Below are 25,649 nucleotides of genomic sequence, written 5' to 3'. Positions count from 1 at the left end.
GTAAGCAAAGAGATGGTCTCCTAGAGCCTCCAGAGAGTGCAGCCTCGCTGACACCCTGATTTTGGCTGAGTGAGGCTCATTTTGGATTTCTGACCTCCAGAACTGTAAGATAATAAATTTGTGTTGTTTTAAGCTGAATGGATTAAGTGCACTAATGTGTGCAGAACAGTACCTGGCACGCAGTGAGTGCTATGTAAGCATTTTCAATTATTAATTTCCTCTCTGAGTAACTCACCTAGAGGAAGAACCTAAATATTAGGAAGGAGCTCAAACCAATATGGAAAAAATTATAAGAACTGTGTGACAAATAAGGATCAGACTGAAATGCAGCTTTGTCCTTTATATTTCCATGGTAGTCGGTAATGAAAATACATGAAGACTGAACCACAGCAGCAACTTTCATCACCCGTCTTCACATTCGTCGGAGCTTTCTTCACTGAGCTCCTCGCTGCTTTCTCCTTCACTCTCACCGCTGCTGTCTTCTTCACTATCTTCATCATCTTCCTCAGGATTCTGAGATTTCTCTGCCATGGAAAGGAAGAGAATTGCTTAAAATGTTCCTGACATTACTACTCTTTGAAAAATCTTAACTCTCCTTGCTCCTCCCTCTACTAAGAAATGTCTGTCTTTGGAACACGAGGACTGAGATGAGCTTTGCTGACTGGATGTAGGGTCAAAGTAGGTAGTGGTACGAAGAAGAATATAGTCTTACTGGTATAAAGATGTTTATGGATTTAGAGTAAATTTAAAACATAGGTCTATACAAATTTTTTTTTTTTTTTTACTATTGTCACCATAATTCTTAATTAAATAGAATAGGAGTGAGATGTAGAGTAATTTAGAGGGTATTGGTTTTCCTTGGAATTGTGGGATAGCTCCTCTAACTTGTGCAGCAGTTAGCATGTGCTGTTGCTTGTAAGGACTCTGCCAGTGCCTGATGCCTGGTGACCAGGGAGCCCGCTTGACTTGGGCAGTTCTACCCTACAATGGGGGAAGGGGAGTTACCTGGGCCACTCACAAAGGTTCATTAAACCATCCCAAAACAATAGTTAGCCTTTTCTTAACCACTTCCTGAGGGTGTGCTTCACCAATCCCCTGGGATGATGGGTTTTTAAATAATGACTGCTCATAGATCTCTGAGAAAGAAGGAACTTCAGTTTTTAAAATTTACCCATCAGCAACATTTCTTCGATAAGTGAGAAAAACTCCTTGGCCTCAGGATTTTCTGGTTCATAGATTAGGACTGAAAATAAACAACAGAATATTTGTTAAGAATCTTCAAAGTATTTCAGCAAACAGGCTCCTCAGAGTGAGACTGGAGCTGTCAATCAGAGTAAGTGAACATGTACAAAGCATTAAATACCAACAATTATTCCGCAGGAATACCTAAGTGCAAATAGAGGAAATGCTCTACTTATCATAGCTGCATTGTAAGAGAAAGAATTCTCATTATATTTTCTTCCTCCTGTCTCAAAAATGCAATCTCCATCACATGAGGCTTTCCTCACATGCCTTGTAGACGAAGTGTTTTTTGACTATAGCCAAACAAGGGACATATCAGGCAAAATGTGGAGACTTCACTAATGAGAAGACTGTGTACCTTGAGGAGTATTCATAATTCTGCTTTATCCACTTAATGTTGTGACTCCCATGTAATATCTTAATGGCCCCCAGGGGGCACTGAAACATCAAGTGTGCCATTCACCGGGCTAACAGTAAGACAAATAATCGTGGATGGTTCATCTAGGCTCTGGTGCTCCTAGGACATCATCCCATATGGCTTTCATTATGACACACCAAACCAGGTTCTCTCTTAATCTACCTACATAACTTTACCATTGATCTAGGTTAGCATGACTGTGCGCCTGCTCAGAAGCTGCTTTTAAGGATCCTGTAGGTATTTAGACACCTTTTAAGGTTTCTAATAAAAGTATCTTTCAGTTCATTTTAAGTTGGACTAAAATATGGTTATCATTAGCAGTCTAAATCTTGCTCCCAGCCTTTTTTCAGAGCAGTTTCTCCAACTTGCCCCTTGAGATAACTAGGTTCTTAAGATATTAATACATATTTGGGAAACTAGGTCAAAGGAGGTTAATCAGGGAAAGTTTACAGTAGGAGCAACGGCAGGATTTTACAGAACCATTAATATGTTCATAACTATTATGAATCTTATAAAGTGGAGAATGTGGTTTCCCCAACTTAATATTCCCATGGAATCCTTTTTGATGGAACACTTAATAAGAAATCTTATTTAGTTTAGAAAATTTCATGTTGGAATTAGGATTATTCCATGAGACTGGAGTATGGGATCAGTTACTCTTATGGTTTAACCAAACCACTACTGGCAAATGTCAGTTTTCAAAGTGAGGGAAAGGTATCTGCTTTGAAACAGCCCAGAAGTGTATGTATTCTATGTGATGAATAAAAAATTCTCCTTACTCTTTCACAGGCTAGTAGGGTTTGTAAAAGGATAAGAAAAGCCTCTAGCACATTCAGGTAGTGTCCTGGGAGCTGTTCCCAACCTGAGCCCATAAGCAGATCCCAGTATGGGCCCTGCAGAAAGACTGTCAGATGTGAATCCTGGTGCTGCCACTGTCTAGTTGGGTCTCCTTGGGGAAAATATTTAATATCTCTGTATCTCAGTTTCTTTATCTGTAATAATAGGATTGGCGACTTAAGGCTGTTTTGATGAATCATTGAGATAGTGTAGATAAAGTACTTAGTCCAGTCCTTGGTTCATGGTGAGTGCCCAGATACTGCTGGTTATCATGAGTTTTCTGGAAATGGTTTTGGATCTAGAGAAAGGCTTGGCTCCTTCCTAAACATTCAGTGAATGTTTCCTTCTGGCTAAAGAGCCGGGGCAGGAGCTGGGGAATTCTGCTGTTCGTAGGGTTCTAAGTCCCTCAGACTGGAGGTTCTTCTAGGCTAGACAGAACATTGGTCTTGTTCACTGTGGCATGCCTAGGAGAGTGCATGACACAGAGCTGGAGCCCTCAAAACATTAAAAAATGGAATAGTGCATAGTAGAAAGCAGTCCTTTCATGCCTAGATAAAATTATACTCTAGGTTAATAGGAAAAAATGATTTATTTTACTTAAAAAAAGAAAGATGAGACACCTGGGTGGCTCACTGGGTTAAGCCTCTGCCTGCAGCTCAGGTCATGATCCTAGGGTCCTGGGATCAGGTCCTGCATCCAGCTCCTTGCTCAGGAGGGAGCCTGCTTCTCCCTCTGCCTGTGCTCTCTGACAAATGGATAAATAAAATCTTGAAAGGAAGGAAGGAAAAGAGAGAGAGAGAGAGAGAGAGAGAGAGAGAGAGAAAGAAAGAAAGAAAGAAAGAAAACTTCATTGTATTTATCCTTCTGAAGATACATCTATCTGTATTTGTGTTAGACCAAAGTGATGAGAAACATTTTGGCTTTGAGGCCATTATTTTATATACTTACAATATAATTGATGAAGTAGGTCTTCTAGGCCTAAATGATTTTTGTGTGTAAAATGTTGGGCTGCCTGTGAGCAGTGCTGCTGTGCCCTGAGGAAAGTGAGCTTCAGGTTCCCTTCTTTCAGGTGAAGAGACCAATAAACAAAATCGACTGGCACAAAATCTCATAGTCAATCATGAGCTGAACTAAGAAAAGTACTTGGGATTCTTGACTTTCAGTATAATTTAAAAACCACTTTTCCAGGATGCCTCCAATGCCTGGCAAGAAATGGCATATGGCTGGGATATCAGTTCTGCACCACACAGCAGGAAAACGGCTGAGGAAATACTGTGTGTGGAAAACAGATAAAATTCAAGCCTTCACTGACAAATAAAATTTCTTGGAGGAACGCAATATGTTTGTTTTGTTTTTTGCTTTTTGTTTTTTTAAATCAGGACAAAGCAAAGAAACCACAAGCACGTGTAATGCCAGGAGAGAAGCCCTGAAGCCCAATGGACCAATGGAGATATAAATGACTTTACTGTGATTGGATAGCAAGGAAACATACTAGCAACCAGTGGCTTTATTCAGAAAATGAGTTTATAAAACATTTATATATGAGTTTATAAAACATTTCTTTATTCAGAAAATGAGTTTATAAAACATTTCAGAAGGGACAAGGATGCATTATTTTATATAAATCAATTCCCTTAGATATAAAAAAATATATGTATTAGTTGACCACAGGAGCCATTTTAAGCCTGATTGACCCAAAAAAGTACCCCCTTTCCAAATCCCTGCCTCCTCTACCAGAAATATAAGTTTATTAACCAAATGAGGAAATGGAAACCAAATGAGGAAATGGAAATATAGTAGGATATCAGAGGCTTTCAAGCCAGACCTAGGATCTAATCCTAACTCTATCTCTTAGTAGTTGTGACTGGTGAATTAATACTCCTCACTAAGACTCAGTTTTCTCATCTGTAAAGTGGGGTTCATAACTATCTGCCTCATAGAATTGTTTTAAGAATTAAACAAGGTATTCAAGAATGCTCCCATTATTAGTAGGTGCTCAATACATACATATACAAATACATAAATATGTAAATAATCTGTTTACATATAAAAGTATACAAATAGAGAAAAAGGGAAATGTCTGGTAAAAAGAAGATGGAAAAAGAAGACAAAACAATATACTGTAGTCGCTTACATATACAATATTCTGGGGTCCATCCTAGACAAAAAAATTAATTTTGTCTGTTGTTCTGAATATAGAGAACAACTTCGGGCAGTCCTCAGCCAAGTGTTTCCTTTTAGCATCAAACTAGTACCTTCTAGAGTGTCTCCAACTCTCTGTTCTTTTTTTCTTTTTTTTTCTTTTTTTAAGGTCTTATTTGACAGACAGAAAGAGTGCATAAGCAGGGGGAGCTGCAGGCAGAGAGAGAGGGAGAAGCAGGCTCAGCGCTGAGCAGGGAGCCTGAGGAGGAAGTGGGGCTCAATCCCAGGATTCTGGGCCCATGACCTGAGCCGAAAGCAGATGCTCAAGGACAAAGCCACTCAGGAGCCCCAATTCTCTGTTCTTTCTTGAACTTGTTTGACATTGTTAATCCGGGGTCTCCCTAATTTCATACCATTGGCTAGAATCTGCCTCAGGGGTAGCCAATTCTTTTTTTCTTGCACCCACCCCCTACTCCCATCTCTGGGCCTTTCTGCCCAAGTTTCAAGTAATTCCCTCTTCTTCTAGGGAACAGTGTTCTTTTCCAACTGGCTCCCTGGATCATGGGGCCTGTCTTAGGGCTCGCCACACCTCCTTTCCTGTAGTCTAATTCTTAGTCTGAGGCACTGCTATTTGACACTGACAGAAAAGAGTGACTAGTATTTCTGGATGAACCAGTAGGAGTAAAATACCAAAGCAAACCATAGTTAATGTCAACCACAAAATGGTTTAGAGCATGTGTGCTAGGATTCCTGTTTCCTCTCCAGCTCCCAGCATAATGTCTGGTACAGAGCTGGTGCTTGATGGGTAGTTGTTGGAAGGAAGGAAGGAAGGAAGGGAAGAAGGAAGAGACATGTTTTACAGGGACATAAACCCACTAGGATAGATCAACTTGAACTTTTTTCATCCCCACTGACCTGGCACTTAATGTGTGTTCACAGATTCGAGTCCAGTCAATAAGCATTTTATTGAGCACCTACTGTTTCTATAGCATACTGCAGGCCAACAACCAAAACTGACCGATAGATGTGGCGATATCAGGGCATATATTTTGTAAGCTTCAGCCAGAGGCTTTCTAAAGTGATTGGTGGATATGGAAATACATATAAATTTTTCCATCATTAGGCTCCACAAGAGACTCCAAGAACTGAGGGGGAAAGCTACAGACTCACCCACTTCTACTGCAGTCCTCAGAGAGGAAAGGTGCTATGGGAGGCAGCAGCTTGAGTTCTGATTCTGGCTGTGCCACTAGCTCCCTGAAGAGCTGAACAAGCTGCTTATCCTCTCTCTGCTTCTGCTTCATTATTTATAAAAATAGACAACTGGACATGATTCTCTTGAAGGATTCCTTCTGATCAGAAATTCTATGCTTATGTACCACCCCAAAATAGTTTTAATCAGGGTATCTATTTGATGTCTCTAAAGGTCAAAGTGCTTGAAAGGATTATACAAGGCAAATTATTTTGGATAAAAAAAAATTCGTGTTAAAGCATTCAAGAAACCCCTTTTAAAAATTAGCCAATGATTTAAGAAGTACTGTAACCACAGTGGAGAGTCTGTGTGAGGCAAGTGAGAGCAGGTCCTCGCAATCCTAATACTAAGTTTTCACTCAAGGACTTTTTACTGTAAGACTTAGGTCTAACACTAGTTATTATTTTGAGTCCTATTATCAATAAAGTTTAATTGTAGAGTTTGCCATTTGCTTTTTCAAAGTAATTTGACTAATATAGAAAAATGGGTAAAATAGTTAAAAAGACTGGATTTCAAAAAAGCAGGAATCTTTCAAAATCATTAAGTGGACTTTCTAAAATTGGAAATTAAAAACTTTGAAATTAAGAACTCACTGGGTAGTTTATTACTTAAAAAAAATTTATTTATTTATTTATTTATTTATTTATTTGAGAGAGAGAGAGAGAGAGTGAGAGAGAGCACAAGCAGGGGGAGCAGAAGAGGCAGGGGGAGAAGCAGGCTCCCTGCTGAGCAGAGAGCCTGACACGGGGCTCCATCCAAGGACCCTGGGATCATGACCTGAGCCAAAGGCAGCCGCTTAACCGACTACCACTGGATAGTTTAAAACAGCAGACTGAACACAGCAGAAGACAGGATAGGTTAACTCAAAAACAGGTAGGTCAACAGAAAAATTCCAAAATGAAGTACAGAAATGAAAAGAAACGGAAAACAAGAGCTGAGTGTAAGATACATCAGTCAAATCACTAAAAACCAATGAAAGAAGGAAAAATAAGGTAGAGCAGATCATTCCTCTACTCAAAAAGTGTCTAGTGATTTCCCACCTTGCTCGGAGAAAAAGCCAAAGTCCTTAAATTGTGAAAAGGTACTACGCAACCTACAGAACCTCCAAACCATATCCTCTCTGACCTCATCTCCTGTCACACTTCCCCTTGCATATTCTATGCTGGTTACATAGTCCTCCTTGCTGTTCCTCCTCAGGCACACTCACATCTCAGCATATTTGCTATGAGTCCTGCCTTTGCGGACCTCTTACTCAAAACTGCTTTGCCTCTTTCTAGTACTATTCTTTCTTCCCTACTTTATTTTTTCCCATGGTACCTCTCATTTATGACATGTTAATTATGTATGAATTTGTTATCTGCTAGACTAGATATAAACATGAGATTATCTGTCTTATTGACTGCTATATTTCCAGTGCCTAAAACAGTGCCTGGCACATGTAGGCACTCAAATATTTGTGGACTAAATGCATGTTAAGTAAGGTTTGCTGCACTCCCTGACACTTCTTTGAAACTAAAGACATAAAGTTACTAACCTAGTATCATGAAGGTAAAGATTTTGACTTATTTTCCAGTGATGATTAGTTTTTGTTAGTTTATTCCACTCAAAGTTATTCTAGAGGTCTAAATTAGTCTTTATACCAATCAACTTACTAATAAGGAATCACTGAGACACTATCAAGGAATTCACCAGGCTACAATAATCAGGTCATCTTACATATTATAGAATGCACTTAGAAACAAAAAACATTAGAAAACAGAAGTATTTTGTACTTACTCATCTGACATAATTTTTTTGCCAAATGGTAGTCTTGGCCCATTTCTGCTCTCAAGAACTAGAAAACATTAAGAAATTCTTCAGATAAGTACTACCAGAGAGAATTTAAATGTCAATTATAAACTCCCTAAAAACTATTCCATTAATAATGAACTATTTGGCTTTTAACATTTACACGTTTTTCCAGGAGTGAATCTATAATCAATCAATCCAAGAATATTTAAGGACTTCCCATGGCAAAGCCACAGAGAACAAGTACGATACCTCCATGTTGCTGCAGCCATATTACATATATACTACTTAACAATTTGAGAATACATAGGTTGATTCAACTGGCAGAGATAGTAAAGACATCTATCACTTAAATATCCCTTTGGTTCAGATACAACTTTTATTTGTAAACTTCATCCATGATAACATGACAATATTTAGTAAAAAAAAAATTTACAATGATGTAGATTTAATATTTTGCAGCTCTTTTACTGTCCAATTTTTGTTTTACTATTTTTTATTGTTACAAAGTAGTACATATTTTTGTATGTAGGAAATTTAAAAACTAAATAAACACATTCTGTCCCCAACATTTATATTTCTGCCATCCAGAGATGTTTATTTTTAGCGTCTTCATGTGTATCGTTTTAGTGTTTTTCCATCAATGAACACATATTTATAAAAATTAGCATTATTCGGTAACTTTTAAAAATAAACCACATATCATGATAATTTTCTCCCCATAAAATTAAACATTCTTTTTTTTTTAACTTAGGCTATAATTTATTAATCTAGTCTAACTTATTTAGACTGCTTCCATTAAAAAAAATAACCCTATACTTGGATGATTGTTGTTGCTTTTGCGAGATTTATTCTGAACACTGGCAGGTATGGTAGGCTTACTGGGCAAGAGACAGGGGCATGAAGTATGAGAAAAAACACTTCCCACACATTTCCAGACATGTGATACATACCCAGGCACCATTTTAAGAAGTTCTTTACCAGTTTTCTTGGTTTCTTCCTTGAGTATTAGATTATTTACATTTTTCTAATGTAAACAGAATTCTTCTGAAGATTTTTCTACAAGCCATTACTTCACCACAATCCCCACTTATTGTCATATTAATTAGTGCTCCATTAAACTCAATATACAGAATTCTACATTTTTTAAATCTCTTTTTGTCCAAGGTTAAGATCTGTCCATTTTTACTCCTATTTGTGGTTTCCTTCCATTCTAATGATGATACCTGTGGTTTATCTATATTCCTCTTTTTTCAAATATCCTGCCCTTAAATAGATACATTAATTTGGTTTTTACTTTGAATTTTAATTATTTTTCTTATTTACATTATGTTTATTTTGTTCTTTTTCTAGCATTAATATTTCTGGATATTAATGCCATTTCTGGCATTAATATTTAGTTCATTTGTTATAATTTCTCCTTTATTTTACCTTTTTAAATATTATTTTATTTTAAAGATTTTATTTATTTGTCAGAGCAAGTGAGAGAGAGAGCAGAAGCAGGGGTTAGGGAGGGGGAGAAGCAGTCTCCCTGCTGACCAGGAAACCTGATGCGGGACTCAATCTCAGGACCCTGGGGTCAAGACAGGAGCCAAAGGCAGACACTTAATGACTGAGCCACCCAGGCGCCCCAACTATTTTCTAAATAGTTTGTGTGTTTAGTTTTGATTTTGATTTTTTAATTCAAGTATCATCTGGAAGAATATCTTTTAGTTTTAAGTAGTTTTGCTTTGTTATTATAGTTATTTTTGTTTTCAATGTGTAGTTTAATTGCTCATAATCAGAGAATGTGACCAGTATAATATACAGCTACGGTTTATGTTTTTATTTTGCTTATGTTTATGTTGTATTTATGTTTATGTCCTCATTTTGTTTGTGTTTATGCTTATTTTGTCTTATTTATGATTAAATAATTTTGTTTATGTTTAAATAATTTTGTTTATGTTTAAATCTTTACGGAAAATTTAAATATACACAGAAGTAGAAAAAATAGTAAAAGTAGTACATGACCCCAATTCTCACCTTCAAAAATTAATATTTTGTCAATCTGATTTTATCAATATCACTACATACTCTCTTTTCCCCACTTTGCCTAGGTTATTTATTATTATTATTATTATTATTATTTTGCCAAATTATTTCAAAGCCTTTTACAGATATCATCTCATTTCACTTTCAATTAAAAACCCAATGACACTATGGCTATTACACCTAACAAAGTTAACAAGAATTTCTCAATATCAGCTAAGATCTAGTCTATTTAATGAAACATTATATTAACAGTACTAGCCTCAGAAAATGATAAGGAAAATGGAATCCTTTTCAAAGTGTCTTTTGCATTGACCTATTTTGTTGTTGTTGTGTTAACAAAAATATACATAAAATTCCTCTTAACAGTTCAAAATGCAGTGAAATTAAATTCATGCAATGGATATTTGGTTGAAGACTTTCATGAGAATTGCTTAAAACTTCAAAGTCAAGCTAAAATGAAAAGAAAGGTTTAAAAAATTGGTTGGAAATTATTTGTGACATTTAAAATAAAGGGTTAGGAATTTCAGGGAAGAGAGCAGAGTAGGAGGACCCTAAACTCCTCCATCCCACAGACACAACTAGATAACACTCATACCTGCAAACAACATATATAACGACCCAAAGACTGGCCAAAAAACCTCCGCAATTAGATGTAGAGAAGGGGCCACGTTGACCAGGATAGAAAGGGCAAGGACTCAGTGGGAACCTAAACTCAATGGATCTGAACACTGGAGGGAGGTAGCCAAGGGAGATATGGGCATGAAGAGGGATGAGAAACAGATTATCACATGGGGGGAGCCTGCAAGGGGAAGAGGAATCCCCATAGCATTTGGCTTCGAAATTCAGAGGGGTTGAATTCTGTGAGTGCTTACAACCATTGGGACTTAAAGCCTGGAACTTTAAAAATCAGCAGGCTTGGCTCTGGGAGAGCACAGAGGGCAAGAGGAAGTTGAGCCCCTACCATTAAAGAGAGATCAGAGCAAAGAGCCTGCAGAGATACAGCTTGGAAACAGCAGTTTGAAAGGCACCTGGGGCTTATGGGAGGGAGAGTGAGTTAAGATGCTGAGAGTTTGCTGAGGAACTTCTCCAGGAACAAAGGAGCTGGCAGGCTCCATTACCTCCATCATAAACCCACAACCCCATCATAAACACACAACCACCTATGGGAACTGGCACAGCAGTGGCATTCTCTACCTAACTTGCTTACACCACATCCCCCCTGCAGCCAGGCAGCACTTAGTGCTGGTGCTGCAGATCCCCTCCTCCAGAAAACCCCTGCAAACCTTGCCAACACTGTCTCTCCTGACCTCTCACGGAGGACCTGTGCACCTTTGTTAAAACAGCACCCCCTGCCCACGTGTGCTTTTTGGAGCAGCCAGCCAGCCCTATAGCCATGGTGGCTGTTCATCCCCCTTGGAGGAGAGCCAGTGCCACCTAGTTAAAAGTGCACATCCCGCCCACTACTTTCAAGAGCAAGAGACTGTAGCTGATGTTCCTAACACAAAGAAACAGACACAGAGAGTTAGGCAAAATGAGGAGACAGAGGAATATGTCACAAATGAAAGAATAGGACAAAATCACAGCAAAAGACCTCAGTGAAACAGATATAAGTAATATGCCTGATAGAGAATATAAAGAATGATCATAAAGATAGTCACTGGACTTGAGAAAAGAGTGGAAGACATCAGTGGGATCTTTAAAACAGAGATAATAAAGAACCAATCAGAGATAAAGAACATAATAAATGAAATTAAAAGTATACTTGGTCCAGGGCGCCTGGATGGTTCAGTGGGTTAAAGCCTCTACCTTCAGCTCTGGTCATGATCCCAGGGTCGAGCCCCACATTGGGCTCTCTGCTCAGCAGAGAGCCTGCTTCCTCCTCTCTCTCTCTCTGCCTACTTGTGATCTCTGTCTATCAAATAAATAAATAAAATCTTTTAAAAAAATACACTTGGTGGAATAAATAGCATGCTGGACTAAGCAGAGGAATGAATTAATGAACCAGAAGACAGAGTAATGGAAAGTAATCAAGCTGAACAAATGAGAAAAAAAAAGGACCATGTAAAATGAAAATAGACTTAGGGAAATCAGTGACTCAATCAAGTATAATGACATTCACATTACAGGGATCCCAGAAAAAGAAAGAGAAAAGGGGCAGAAATTTTACTTGAAGAAATAATAGCTGAAAATTTCCCTAATCTAGAGAAGAAAACAGATACCTAGATCCAGGAGACACAGAGACCTCCCCTATTAAAATCAACCGAAGGAGATCCACACCAAGACACACAGTAATCAAAATGGCAAAAAGTAGTGATAAAAAGGGTTTTTTTTGAAGCAGCAAGAGAAAAAAATACAGTTACAAAGGGAAACCCCATAAGGCTATCCGTAGATTTTTCAGCAGAAATTTCTGTAGGCCAGAAGAAAGTGGCATGATATACTCAAAGTGCCGAATGGGGAAAACTCGCTGCAAAGAATACTTTATCCAGAGCAAAGCTATCATGAAGAATAGAATGAGAGAAGAGTTTCTAAGACAAACAAAAACTGAAGGAGTTCAAGACCACTAAATCAGCCCTACAAGAAATATTAAGGGAAACTCTTTGAGTGGGAAGACCATAAGTGAGAGTATGAAAGTAGGAAACACAGAAGCAGTAAAATTAAATATTTCTATAAAAAATCAGTCAAGGGATTCACAAAATGGAAGGATGTAAAATATGACACCATATACCTAAAACATGGTGAGGAGAGGAGTAAATAATGGATTCAAACTTAAGTGACCATCAACTTAATATAGACTGCTATATTCAGAAGATGTTATAAATAAAACTGATAGTTACCATAAATCAAAAATCACTAATAGATAGATAGGCAAAGAATAAAGAAAAAGGAGTGCAAGTATATCATTAAAGAAAGTCAATGAACAATTAAAGAGAGCAAGAGAAGGATCAGCAAAAACTATAAAAACAACCATAAAACAAGTAACAAAATGGCAATAAATATATATCAATAATTACTTTGAATGGAAATGGACTAAGCACTCCAATCAAAAGACACAGGGTGACAGAGTGGATAAAAAAACAAACCCATCTATATGCTGCCTACAAGAGACTCATTTCAGACCTAAAGACACCCTCAGATTGAAAGTGAAGGGATGGAGAAACATTCATCATGCAAATGGATGTCAACAACAACAACAACAACAACAACAACAAAAGGCCAGGGTAGCAATACTTATATTGGACAACTAGACCTTATCAGACAAACAAGAGACAAAGAAAGACACTTTGTCTTTCTTTGTTATATCTTCTTGTTGGATTGTCCAACAAGAAGATATAACAATTGTAAGTGCTTATGTACCCAACATGGAGTACACAAATACATAAAACAGTTAATAACAAATACAAAGAAACTAATCAACAGTAATACAATTTTAGTAGGTGACGTAGGGGACTTTAACACCCCCACTTACATCAATGTACAGATCATCCAAACAGAAAATCAACAAGAAACAGTGGCTTTGAAAGACACACTGGGCCAGATGGATTTAATGGATATATTCATAACATTCCATCCTAAACAACAGACTACACATTCTTTTCAAGTACACATGGAACATTCTCCAGAACAGATCACATATTATGCCAAAACAAGCTTTAACAAATCCAAAAAGATCAAAATCATACCATGAATCTTTTCTGACTACAACACTATGTCTAGAAATCAACCATAAGAAAAAATCTGGAAAATCCACAGATACATGGAGGTCAGACAACATACTGCTAAATAATGAACAGGTCAAACAAGAAATCAAAGAAATCAAAAAGTACACGGAAACAAATAAGAATGAAAACCCAACGATCCAAAACTTTTGGGATGCAGCAGAAACAGTTCTAAGAGGCAAGTTTATAGCAATAGAGGTCTACCTCAAGAAGCAAGAAAAATCTCAAATACACAACCTAAACTTACACATAAAGGAGCTAGAAAAAGAACAAACAAAACCCAAAAGTAGCAGAAGGAAGGAAATGATAAAAGATTGAGCACAAATGATATAGAAACTAAAACAAAACAAAGCAAAAAAACCAATACAACAGAGATCAATAAAACCAGGAGCTGGTTCTTTGAAAAGAGTAACAAAATTGATAAACCTCTAGCCAAAGTCATAAAAAGAGAAAGAGAGAGAGAGAAAGAGAGAGGACTCAAATAAACAAATCAGAAATGAAAGAAGAGAAATAACAACCAATACCACAGAAATACAAAGTATTATAATGAATGTTATGAAACATTTTATGTCAACAAATCAGACAACCAAGAAGAAATGGATAAATTCCTGGAAACATATAACCTACCAAAACTGAAGCAGGAAGAAATAGAAAATCTGAACAGACGGAGTACCAGCAATGAAATTGAATCAGTAATCAAAAAACTCCAAACAAATAAAAATCCAAGATGAGAGGCTTTGCAGGCTGATTCTACCAAACATTTAGAGTTAACACCTGTTCTTCTCAAACTATTCTAAAAGGCATAAGAAGAAGGAAAACTTTCAAATTCACTCTAGGAAGCCAGCATTACTCTGATACCCAAACCAGAAAAAGACACCACAAAAAAAAAAAAAAAAAAAGAGAGAGAGAGAGAGAGAGAGCGCGCGCACTCGCGCCAATACCTCTGATGAACATAGATGCAAAAATCCTTAATAAAATACTAGCAAACCAAATCCAACAAGGCATTAACAAAGCTATCACTACTATCAAGTGGGATTTATTCCCAGGATGCACGAGCGGTTTAATATTTGTAAATCAATGTGATACATCAAAAAGAGAAAGGATAAAAACTATATGACCATTTCAATAAATGCAGAAAAAGCATTTGACAAAGTATAACATCCATTCATGATAAAAGCCCCCAAAACAAAGTAGGTTTAGAGAGAACATACCTCAACATAATAAAGGCTATATATGAAAATCCACAGCTAACATCATCCTCAATGGGAAAAAATTGAAAGCTTTTCCCTTAAGGACAAGAACAAGACAAAAATGTCAACTCTTACCACTTTTATTCAACATAGTACTGAAAGTCCTAGCCACAGCAATTAGACAACAAAAAGAAATAAAAGGCATCCAAATCAGTTAAGGAAGAAGTAAAACTTTACTCGCAGATGACATTATACTAGATGTGGAAAACCCAAGAGGCTCCACCAAAAAAACTTCTAGAACTGATAAATGAATTTAGTAAAGTCACAGGATACAAAACCAATGTGCAGAAATCTGTTGCCCTTCTATACACTAACAATGAGGCAGCAGAAAGAGAAATTAAGAAAACAATCTCATTTATAATTGCACCAAAAATAATAAGATAATAGCAATAAACCTAACCAAAGAGGTGAAAGACATATACTCTGAAAACTACAAAACACTGATGAAAGAAATTGAAGACAACGCAAAAAAGTAGAAATACATTCCATGGTCATGGATTGGAAGAACAAATACTATTAAAATGTCCATACTACCCAAAGCAATCTACACATTTAATGCAATCTGTATCAACATATCAAAAACACTTTTCACGGAACTAGAACAAACAATCCTAAAAGTTGTATGGAACCACAAAATATCTCAAATAGCCAAAGCAATCTTGAAAAAGAAAAACAGAGCTGGAGGTATCACAATTCCAGACTTCAAATTATATTACAAAGCTATAGAAATCAAGACAGTATGGAACTGGCACAAAAATAGACAAATAGATTAACAGAACAGAATACAAAGCCAGGAACTAAATCCACAATTATATGGTTAATTAATCTTCAACAAAGCAGGAAAGAATAGGCAATGGGAAAAAGACAGTCTTCAACAAATGGCACTGGGAAAACTGGTCAGACACATGCAAAAGAATGAAACCGGACCACTTTCTTACACAATACACAAAAATAAACTCAAAATAGATTAAAGACCTAAATATGAGGCCTGAAACCATAAAAAGCCTAGAACAGAACACAAGCAATAATCCCTCTAACATCAGCCATAGCAACATTTTTCTAGATATGTCTCATGAGGAAAGGGAAACAAAAGCAAAAATAAACTACTGGGACTACATCCAAATAAAAAGCTTCTGTGCAGCAAAGGAAGCAATCAACAAAATTAAAAGGTAACCTACTGATTGGAAGAAGATATTTGCAAATGACAAATTTGATAAAGGGTTAGTATCCAAAATCTATAAAGAACTTATACAACTCAACACCCAAAAACCAAATAATCCAATTAAAAATGAGCAGGACAGGAACAAACATTTCTCCCAAGGAGACCTTTAGATGACCAAGAGATACATGAAAAGATGCTCAATATCATTCATCATCCCCTGATGATACAAACTGCAAATCAAAATTATAATAAGATATCACCTCACACCTGTTGGAATGATAAAATAAAAACACAAGAAACAGCAAGTGTATGGAGGGAAAGGAACCCTCCTGCACTGTTGGTGGGAATGCAACTGGTGCCACCGCTGGAAAACAGTACAGAGGTTCCTCAAAAAGTTAAAAAAAGAACTACCCTATGATCCAGTAATTGCACTACTGGGTATTTGCCCCCAAAGCACAAAAACACTAATTCAAAGGGATGCATGCACCTCTATGTTTATTGCAGCATTATTTACAATAGCCAAATTACAGATGCAGACCCAAGTGTTCATTGATAGAAAAATGGCTAAAGAATGGAATATATATATATATAAAATATATTATAATATATTATATTATAATGTAATAAAATATAATCTATAATATACTATATATTATAATATATAATAATAATATAAACTATTACAATATATAATATATATGATGGAATATTATGGATTAAAGAATACACTTACCATGACAAAAAAATTGAAAGATTGTAACAATGAATATATGTACACATTTTACCTAGATTCAATGCTTCTTAACATTGTGCTACATTTGCTTTATCTCTCTCTTTTGATAGATAAGGTGTAGATATAGCCTACATATATATTTTTTTCAAAGAAACATTTGAAAGTAAGTTGCAGACATCATAAAACTTCACCCTGAAATATCCGAGCATGCGTCTCCTAAGTTTATGCTTCCCTGTAACATCATATCCTTACCACATCTAAGAAAATTAACCATAATTCTGTAATAAAATATTACATTTAAATTGAGAATTCCCAATTTGTCTTTAAAATGCTTCTATAGCTAGATTTTTTTTTCCAATCAGGATTCCACGAAAATTCATGTTTTTAGTTGTTAACCACTTTTATTTTTTTTTAATTCCAGTACAGATAATATACAGTGTTATATTAGTTTCAAGTATATAATATAGTGATTCACCAATTTCATACATCACCTACTGCTCATCACAAGTGCACTCCTTAATCCCCATCATCTCTTTCACCCATACCCCTCCAACCTCCCCTCTGTAATCTTCAGTTTATTCTCTATAGTTAACAGTTTGTTTCTTGGTTTGTGTCTAATCTTTCAAGTTTTCTTTAGGCTTGAAAATTTTCAAAATAAAAAATTGAGGGGTTGGGGCGCCTGGGTGGCTCAGTGGGTTAAGCCACTGCCTTTGGCTCAGTTCATGATCCCAGGGTCCTGGGATCGAGCCCCACATCGGGCTCTCTGCTCGGCAGGGAGCTTGCTTCCTTTCCTCTCTCTCTGCTTGCCTCTCTGCCTACTTGTGATCTCTGTCAAATAAATAAATAAAATCTTAAAAAAAAATTGAGGGGTGTTTGGGTGGCTCAGTCTGTTATGGGTCCATCTCTTGATTTCAGCTCAGGTCAAGGTTTCATGCGTCATGAAACTGAGTCCTGTGTCAGGCTCCATGCTCAGCAGAGTCTGTGTGAGATTCTCTGTCTCTCCCCCTCTGCCCCTCCCCTCAACTCTCCCACTCTCAAATAAATCTTTAAAAAAAATAAAAAATTATAAGTTGAGAAAATTAAAAAGGGATGCATTCTGAAAACAGAAGAGCTTAAGCACAGGTATAATCTAAGATACGACAATAAGCAATCTCATATTGTCTGGATATTTATCTGAAAATGAAGTCATGGATTACTTTTATAATTAAATGTCAAAAAGCAAATAGAAATAAATGAACAACTCCAAAGAGTTGTTTGGTGATGGCAAATAGAATTTGAATGCTCTATGATTCATGAATGATTTAGATGTTCATTCAAAGGAAATGTGCTTAAGTAAAATCTTTCCAATACCTGGCATCAATTTTTTTCTCCCTTGTTAAAAGCAACTTATAATATTAAGGAAGTTTCAAAACTCTCTCTGTATGCTTTATTCTTTATTCTATATTCTTTATGCTTTATTCTCTCTATATGCTTTATTCTAGGAGGAAAATATAACAAATGTATCTGATTTCTTTTTTTTTTTAAGATTTTATTTATTTATTTGACAGATGGAGATCACAAGCAGGCAGAAGGGCAGGCAGAGAGAGAGGGGGAAGCAGGCTCCCTGCCGAGCAGAGAGCCCGATGCGGGGCTCGATGCCAGGACCCCGGGACCATGACCTGAGCCGAAGGCAGAGGCCTAACCCACTGAGCCACCCAGGTGCCCCTGTATCTGATTTCTTTATATGATTCCATGGCTAGCATTTGGGTTAAATTATATAAAAAGGCAAGCACAGGGGCACCTGGGAGGCCCAGTTGGTGAAGCAACTGTCTTGGGCTCAGGTCATGATCCCAGAGTCCTGGGATAGAGCCCTGCATCAGGCTCCCTACTCAGCAGGGAGGCTGCTTCTCCCTCTCCCTCTGCTGTTCCCCCTTTATGTGCTCCTGCTCCCCTTATGTCAAATAAATACAAAATCTCAAAAAAAAAAAAAAAGGCAAGCAAGCACATCAGTATTTTTCTTTCTTTTTTTTTTTTTTTTTAAAGATTTTTTTTTAATTTATTTGACAGATCACAAGTAGGCAGAGAGGCAGGCAGAGAGAGAGAGGAGGAGGAGGCAGGCTCCCTGCTGAGCAGAGAGCCCGATTCGGGACTCAATAGTATTTTTCTTTATGCTAAAACTCTAATTGAGGCATTTAGCCGTGATGAAGTTAACGGAGACTAGATTTACTCTCCTTCCTAAAACAACCAGAAAATTGTACAAAATATATGAAACAAGAGTTTTCAGTAATTGACAGCAGCTGTCACAGGAGAGTGATCTGCAAGAAGGGAAACAGATGGGTCCTATGATTGCCTCAGTTTACAGCTGTGGGCTGTCTTCAGGTAACAGCACAGGCAGGCAGCATCTAGAGACCAGTGATCTGAGTTGAAATAAGACAGTCTGAAGTTCAGAAAGGCCAATATTATATTTTTAAGCAGCACCAGCAATCTGCAGAGGTATCTTTTTGAGGCTTTGGCTAGAATTCATCTGCATATGAGTATGCAGAAATGATCTGAGGCTAGAAAAAGAACTGTTGGATGAGCAGGTAGAACAACCAATGGATCTCACACAGGGCTGAAGAGAGGTCATGTTTTCTCCAGCCAGAGTGGAAGGTCATTTTAATACACAGATCAATGGGCAGAGTCCTCATTAGGGCATTGCCTTAGTAGTCTCCCTATAATGTAAAGGCTTGCTCTGAACCCTCCCAACAAAGCATAAAAACCAAGACTCTAAAAGAAACCTGATTCCAAGAAACTCAACTATGTCCCAGTTCAAAAATCCAAAACTATTTGAAGGAAAACAACAAAACTTATATCAAAAAGCATAAAATTTATAATGTCTAGGATTCAGTAAAAAATTACCAGGCACGCAAAGATGCAGAAAAATATGACCCATATACTGGAGAAAACTTTATCAATAGAAACTGACCCAGGATTAAAAAATTATAAAAATGATAGCACAGCTGAGAAGCATGTTAATATATGTCATTATTAATGTCTTAAAATATGTCATTACAAATATGTCATATACTCAAAAGTAAAATATGAACATGATGAAAATAGATATAAAATATTTAAGTAAAACTTGTAGAGATGATAAAATATGTGCAATTTTATATATACACACACGGAGAGAGAAAAAGAAAGGGAGAGAGAAAGGGTGGGAGGTTGGGATTAAATGACAGATTATAACTACAAAGAAAAGATCGGAACTTTCTAAAGAAGTTTAGAGAAATTTCTAAAATGAAATATATGGAGAAAACAAACAAAAAAGGGACATCTGACCTTTGGGGCAACATTGGGTGATCTAACATACATGTAACTTGTAGCTCAGAAGAAGAAAGGGAGAGAAGAGTTCAAAAAAATTATTTGAAGACTTAATAACTGAACATTTTCCAAATCTGGTGTAAACTATAAACTCATTGATACAAGGATCTCAATGAACAGAAACAACAAGGAAGAATACCACATCAAGGTACATCATAATCAAATTGCCAAAAATAACAATACAAAAGAAAAAAATTTTATTAAAGTCTGAGAAAAAGACATATACAGTTGGACAAAAGTAGTAACAGCAGACATCTTGTCTGAAATGACGCAAAACTATCTGACAATGAAGCAGTCTTTCAAAGTACCGATCTTCCTCAATTTACAATGGGGTTATAGCCCAATAAACGCTCATAAATTGAAATAAGTTGAAAATGTATTTAAGGTGCGCCTGGGTGGCTCAGTCATTAAGTGTCTGCCTTCAGCTCAGGTCATGATCCCAGGGTCCTGGGATCGAGCCCCGCATCGAGGGGGGTCCCGGTGGGGGGCCTGTGTCTCCCTCTCCCACCTCCCATGCTGTGTTCCCTCTCTTGCTGTGTCTCTCTGTCAAATGAGTAAATGAAATCTTAAAAAAAAAATGCATTTAATACACTCAGTCCACCAAACATTATAGCTTAGCCTAGCCTACCTTAAACATGCTCAGACCACTTATATTAGCCTACAGTAGGGCAAAATCATCTATCAAAACCTATTTTATACTAAAGTATTGAGTATTTCATGTAACTTACTGAATACTGTACTAAAAGTGAAAAACATGATGATTGTAGTGTATCAGGATATAAACATATCCACATGATGGCTTGGCTGGCAGGGAGTTGCAGCTGCCCAGCACCATGAGAGAGTAATCATACCACACATCACTAGCTGAGAAAGAAATGAAAATTCAAATTTAAAACTTTTACTGAATACGTATCATTTTCACAATTGTAAAGTCAAAAAATTCTAAGTTGAACCATTGTAAGTCAGGAACCATCTGTACTGAAAAATACCTGGTAACTTATAGTCTCTAGCTCACACATCCTTTAAAAATGAAGATAAAATTAAGACTTTTTCAGACAAACAAAAGCTAACAGTATTCACTGCTGGCAGAACTGCATTATAAAAAAATACTATAGCAAGTTTTTCAGGTAAAAGGAAAATAATATCAGGTGAAAATTCAGATCAACAGAAAGCTGTGGAGAACGCCAGAAATGTGTTCCAAAAAAGATATTTTCCAATTAAAAAACTTTTTTAAAATATTGACAACTAAAACTAGAAATATTGACAACTAAAACTAAAAATAATAACAATGTATTATAGGGCTTATGATATACATGGAAGTAAAATGTATGACAATAATATAAAGGATAAGAAGGGGGTGTTATAAAGTTATAAAATTCTTACAATATATGTGAAGTTGTATAACGTTAATTAGACTGTGATACCACAAGTGGGGTAAAACTGTTTTGCTCTCCATAGAATTATCAGGAAATGTTTATGTACAGCTTTTGCACATGATGTTTCAGGCTTCAGTGTCTTTGTACATATTGTTTCCTATGCCAGGAATGCCTTCTCCATTCTACCAGATGAATTCCTAAGCTTCCCTCTTCCTTCAGGAGGAAGAGACCTCACATCTCTTCTAAAAATCCTTCCTTTATTCCGTTTCTCCTACTTCTATTCTCAGTCATTTAATCCCCCCTATCCCCAGGGAACCTCATAAATACTTCTGCTAGCACACATTTCATTTTTTATAAAATAGTACTATATACATAATATATACCTGTTAGTTCTCAAGGGTAAAGACTTATCTTTCTTATTTATCTCTAAATATCCCTCCAAACTAGCATGGTTCCCAGTTAATATAAAAAAGCATTCTTTAAAGCAGTCCTTGCAGAGTTTTATGCCAAAACTTCTTTTATTCCTGCTTCTGCCTTTACCAGAATACTGTAAGCCACTTCCAGAATCTTCTCTCACCTCTAACTTCATGAAGGTAGTAAGAGAGATGAGAAGCTAGGTAAGCATCTGTATATGGGCAAGGATCTCTATTATTTTTTAAATCTTCAAGGCTATACACTATTTAGTAATTTTAATATTTTTAAGTTTCTTAAATTACAATGCGCAAGTTAAACTTACTTCTGCCATTAATTCTAATGGGGCATGAGTATCCTTACTAGGGTTACCATCTTCATCATTATCTTCATCATTGGTATCATCTTCACCATCACCATCTGTTGATTCAGACAACTTATCATCAATATCCTGATGGCAATGTTCATTATTTTTCTCCCGCTCTGCAAGGACTGTATCTTTAACCACTTGACCTAAGATAGAATATACATAATTTAATCAATAAATATTGAAAAGTTCAAATATTAAAAATGGTTACTCCTAAATTAAAATGTAACAAATGTACATGTTTACTATATGGTCTCTCCTGTAATTTATTTTTTTCATGACTAAATGGCACCACAATGATCTTACGTGATTTCCATTTCCAAAAAAGGAAGTAAAACTGCCATGAGGAAAAAACCCAAACCAATAATGCTGAATTAATCTTAGTGTTGTTTGGTGCTTAAAATTTTAATATACAGAAAATTTGTTTATAAAAAATGATGAGTTCAAGGAAAAATAAATTAATGCTATTCTATCTCCAGAAATACATTTGTATTATATATTATATATAATAATGTAATATATTATAATTTACTTTATAAATTATTATATATTATATATATTATTATGTACATAATATGTAATATATAATACAATGCCCATTATATAATATATAATATAATGTACATTATAATATATATAATATATAATATGTTATAATGTATTTCCAGAAATACATTACCTTCGCATAGGAAGGTAAATATGAAATAAAGCCTTGGAGAGTAAAATAAGACTGGAGAGGCTGAACAGTAAATAATTCTTAGGCAGGTCAGGTCACTGCTTGGATACCTGGACACTGAAAAATAAAAATAAGCACCAATGACTACCCATCCAGTGCTCAACAATAGGCGGAGTCACAAGAATTCAAAAATGAACAGTTCTTGACCTCGGGTACTCATTCACACTCTAACTGGGGAGTCAGAAACATAAAGGGTAACTATAAAACAGTATAGAAGTATGGTGACAGACATGTACTAGGTAAATGATAGCAGAAAGGAGGACCCCATGCCACTATGGAGAGTGGTCAGGAATCATCTAGTCTGAGCAGATCAGTTTTTCCAAGGGGAGAGGACAACACGAGGCAACACAGAAACAAGAATGTGTATGGCGTTGACAAAGCACTTTGACACTGCTTAGGGGTCAAGGTTGAAACTGCAATGGTGACAGATGTGTCTGGAAAGGTAGGTAGTCATGGGGTTTTGTGGACCAGGAGCCTTGGAGTTAGGACCATATTCTAAGAATAAAAGGGTTACTAATAAAGGATTTTGAGTAGAAAAGCAAGTATGATCAATTCCGCATTTCTTTTTTTTATTAAAGTATTTTTTCTATTTTTTTAATAGGTTTTTATTTACTTATCTGACAGAGAGATACAGCGAGAGAGAGAGAGGGAACACAGGCAGGGGGAGTGGGAGAGGAAGAAGCAGGCTTCCTGCCGAGCAAGGAGCCTGATGTGGGGCTTGATCCCAGGATCCCGGGATCATGACCTGAGGTGAAGGCAGATGCTTAACAACTGAGCCACCTAGGTGCCCCCAGTTCTGCATTTCTGAAGGAACACTTGGCTAGCAGGGTGGAAAGTATAGTTGAGGGGAGACCAAAAAAAAAAAAAAAAGAGCAAGAAGAGAAGTCAGAGGTCTCTTTAAAAAGTCCAGGTGAGAGAGATGATTAATGACAGGGCGCTGGTAAAACAAGGATTGAGAGGAGGGGGAACTTAGAGAAATATTTAAGAAGTAAAATCTCAGGGCACCTGGGTGGCTCAGTGGGTTTAAGCCTCTGCCTTTGGTTCCGGTCATGATCTCAGGGTCCTGGGATCAAGCCACATCGGGCTTTCTGCTCAGAAGGGAGCCTACTTCCCTCCCCACTCCCCCACCTGTCTCTCTGCCTACTTGTGATCTCTGTCAAATAAATAAAATCCTTAAAAAAAAAAAAGTAAAATCTCCATGATACAATCTATTAGAACATTTTCCAATAGTATAATTCTTACACTATCTTCATTCACTTTGCCATATGAGTATCACCTAAACTATTTACTCAATATTTTTCCTTGAATCTACTTTAACATACAGATTTTATCAGGTCAAAATATTACCATCCATGAAACTGATACATGTATGAATAAAATAACATACAATAATCCTAACAAACATTATATACCATTACTCTTCTGAACATTACATATATCAACTCATTTAATTCTCTCGGCATCTCAGTGAGGCATATACTATTGTCACTCTGTTCACAGATGAAACCGAGGGACAGAGCGGTGAAATAACCTACCCGACTTCACACACTAATTAAGTGGCAGATCTGGGAGTCAGTTTGGCTCAAGTTCATATTCCTAACCATGTCTTACTTTTTTCTGACACATATGGATATACAGTTCCATTAAACTAATTAATAAGAAAAAAAGTGCGTCTGTTTCCTAAAATTCTCTCTTTGGGAAAGACTACTGAGTGAGCTTGTCAACTCCTCCGGCTCTCCCCATGTCTTTCAGTTTCAAACAGAACTTGCATGATACCTTGCTTTCATGTAAGATTCTGAGTGTACGGAAGTCTTGTGACATGGGAGTTGGGCCATTAGCTACTCCAAATCATGTAGAGACACTTGGTAGAAAGAAAATGAGGAAATCCAGGAAAGCTTGAGAGAGGACAATGCTAAGAAAATGCAGGCAAAAAAGAAAAAAAAAAAGAAAGAAAGAAATAAGGAAAGAAAAAGCTGATAAAAATTCCCCACTCTAAAGCAAACTCCTGACTAAACCAAAAAATGCTACCCTGGAAAGGGTCACTGGTCCTTCCTAGAATGGCTAGGCTCTTCAGGACATCTACCTGCTTCTGTTTCATTTACAGTCTCCATTCAGCTCACAGCCACCCTGATCTTCTGGTGGGTACCCAGCCTGCTCACAGACTCATCACACTGATGTCATCACGGAAGGTCATAATAAGGAATTAAAGACTTTATATGATGTCACAGGGTCTCCTTCAATTCACAAACGCTGAGCATCAAGGGAAATTTCCCGATCCCTAGAGTTAAGGCAGTCCTCCCCCAGGTGCCATTTATTTATATTATAGCACCCACCACAACGTGTCATTGTCTTATTTTTTATTATTATTTATTTTTAATAGTTGACTACCTCCCACTAGAATGTGAACTTCATAAAGGCAAGGACCTTGCCTATGAACTATTGTATCCACAGCTTCTAAGACAGTCCTGGGACTCAATAAACCATGTTGGATGAACAGAACTTAATGCTTTCACAAGTGTTTTAGTTCATTTGAAAATTTAATAACTCATCATTATCATTTTTTATAATGTATACCATGGATTCCATACCCGACTGCATATCAGAATCATGTGGTACATGAATTTCAAAAATTACTGGTTCCTATGACCTGCTCCAAACCTATAGAATATCAATATCCCAAAGGTCACGGAGGACTCAATTAAAAGCTACATTTACTCACACAAAACAAATGTTATCACCTGTGCTTTCCTTTAAGCAGGAAGATGACCATAGCTTAGACTGTAGATTCATTTCTGTATCTTTATTTTCAATACTCTTTGAAGATGCTCTATTTTCAGTGTTCTTTAAAG

At 36.7% G+C, this 25,649-nt stretch overlaps 1 protein-coding gene across 1 annotated transcript; it reads right to left on the bottom strand.

The window, feature by feature from the left end:
• Nucleotides 1-320: 320 nt before the first annotated feature.
• Nucleotides 321-24,970, bottom strand: ERICH2 (glutamate rich 2). Its single transcript, XM_032880430.1, has 5 exons — nucleotides 24,884-24,970; nucleotides 22,023-22,210; nucleotides 7,665-7,722; nucleotides 1,172-1,243; nucleotides 321-524 (listed from the first exon to the last, which is right to left on the bottom strand). Exons 1-5 carry the CDS (start codon nucleotides 24,909-24,911, stop codon nucleotides 403-405), a joined length of 468 nt encoding a protein of 155 aa, XP_032736321.1. The 5' UTR covers nucleotides 24,912-24,970; the 3' UTR covers nucleotides 321-402.
• Nucleotides 24,971-25,649: the final 679 nt, after the last annotated feature.

Source organism: Lontra canadensis, unplaced genomic scaffold, assembly GCF_010015895.1.
Source record: "Lontra canadensis isolate GAN:19392208 unplaced genomic scaffold, GSC_riverotter_1.0 scaffold69, whole genome shotgun sequence".
Taxonomy (NCBI): Eukaryota; Metazoa; Chordata; class Mammalia; order Carnivora; family Mustelidae; genus Lontra; species Lontra canadensis.
This window is presented reverse-complemented; position numbering and strand designations above follow the sequence as displayed.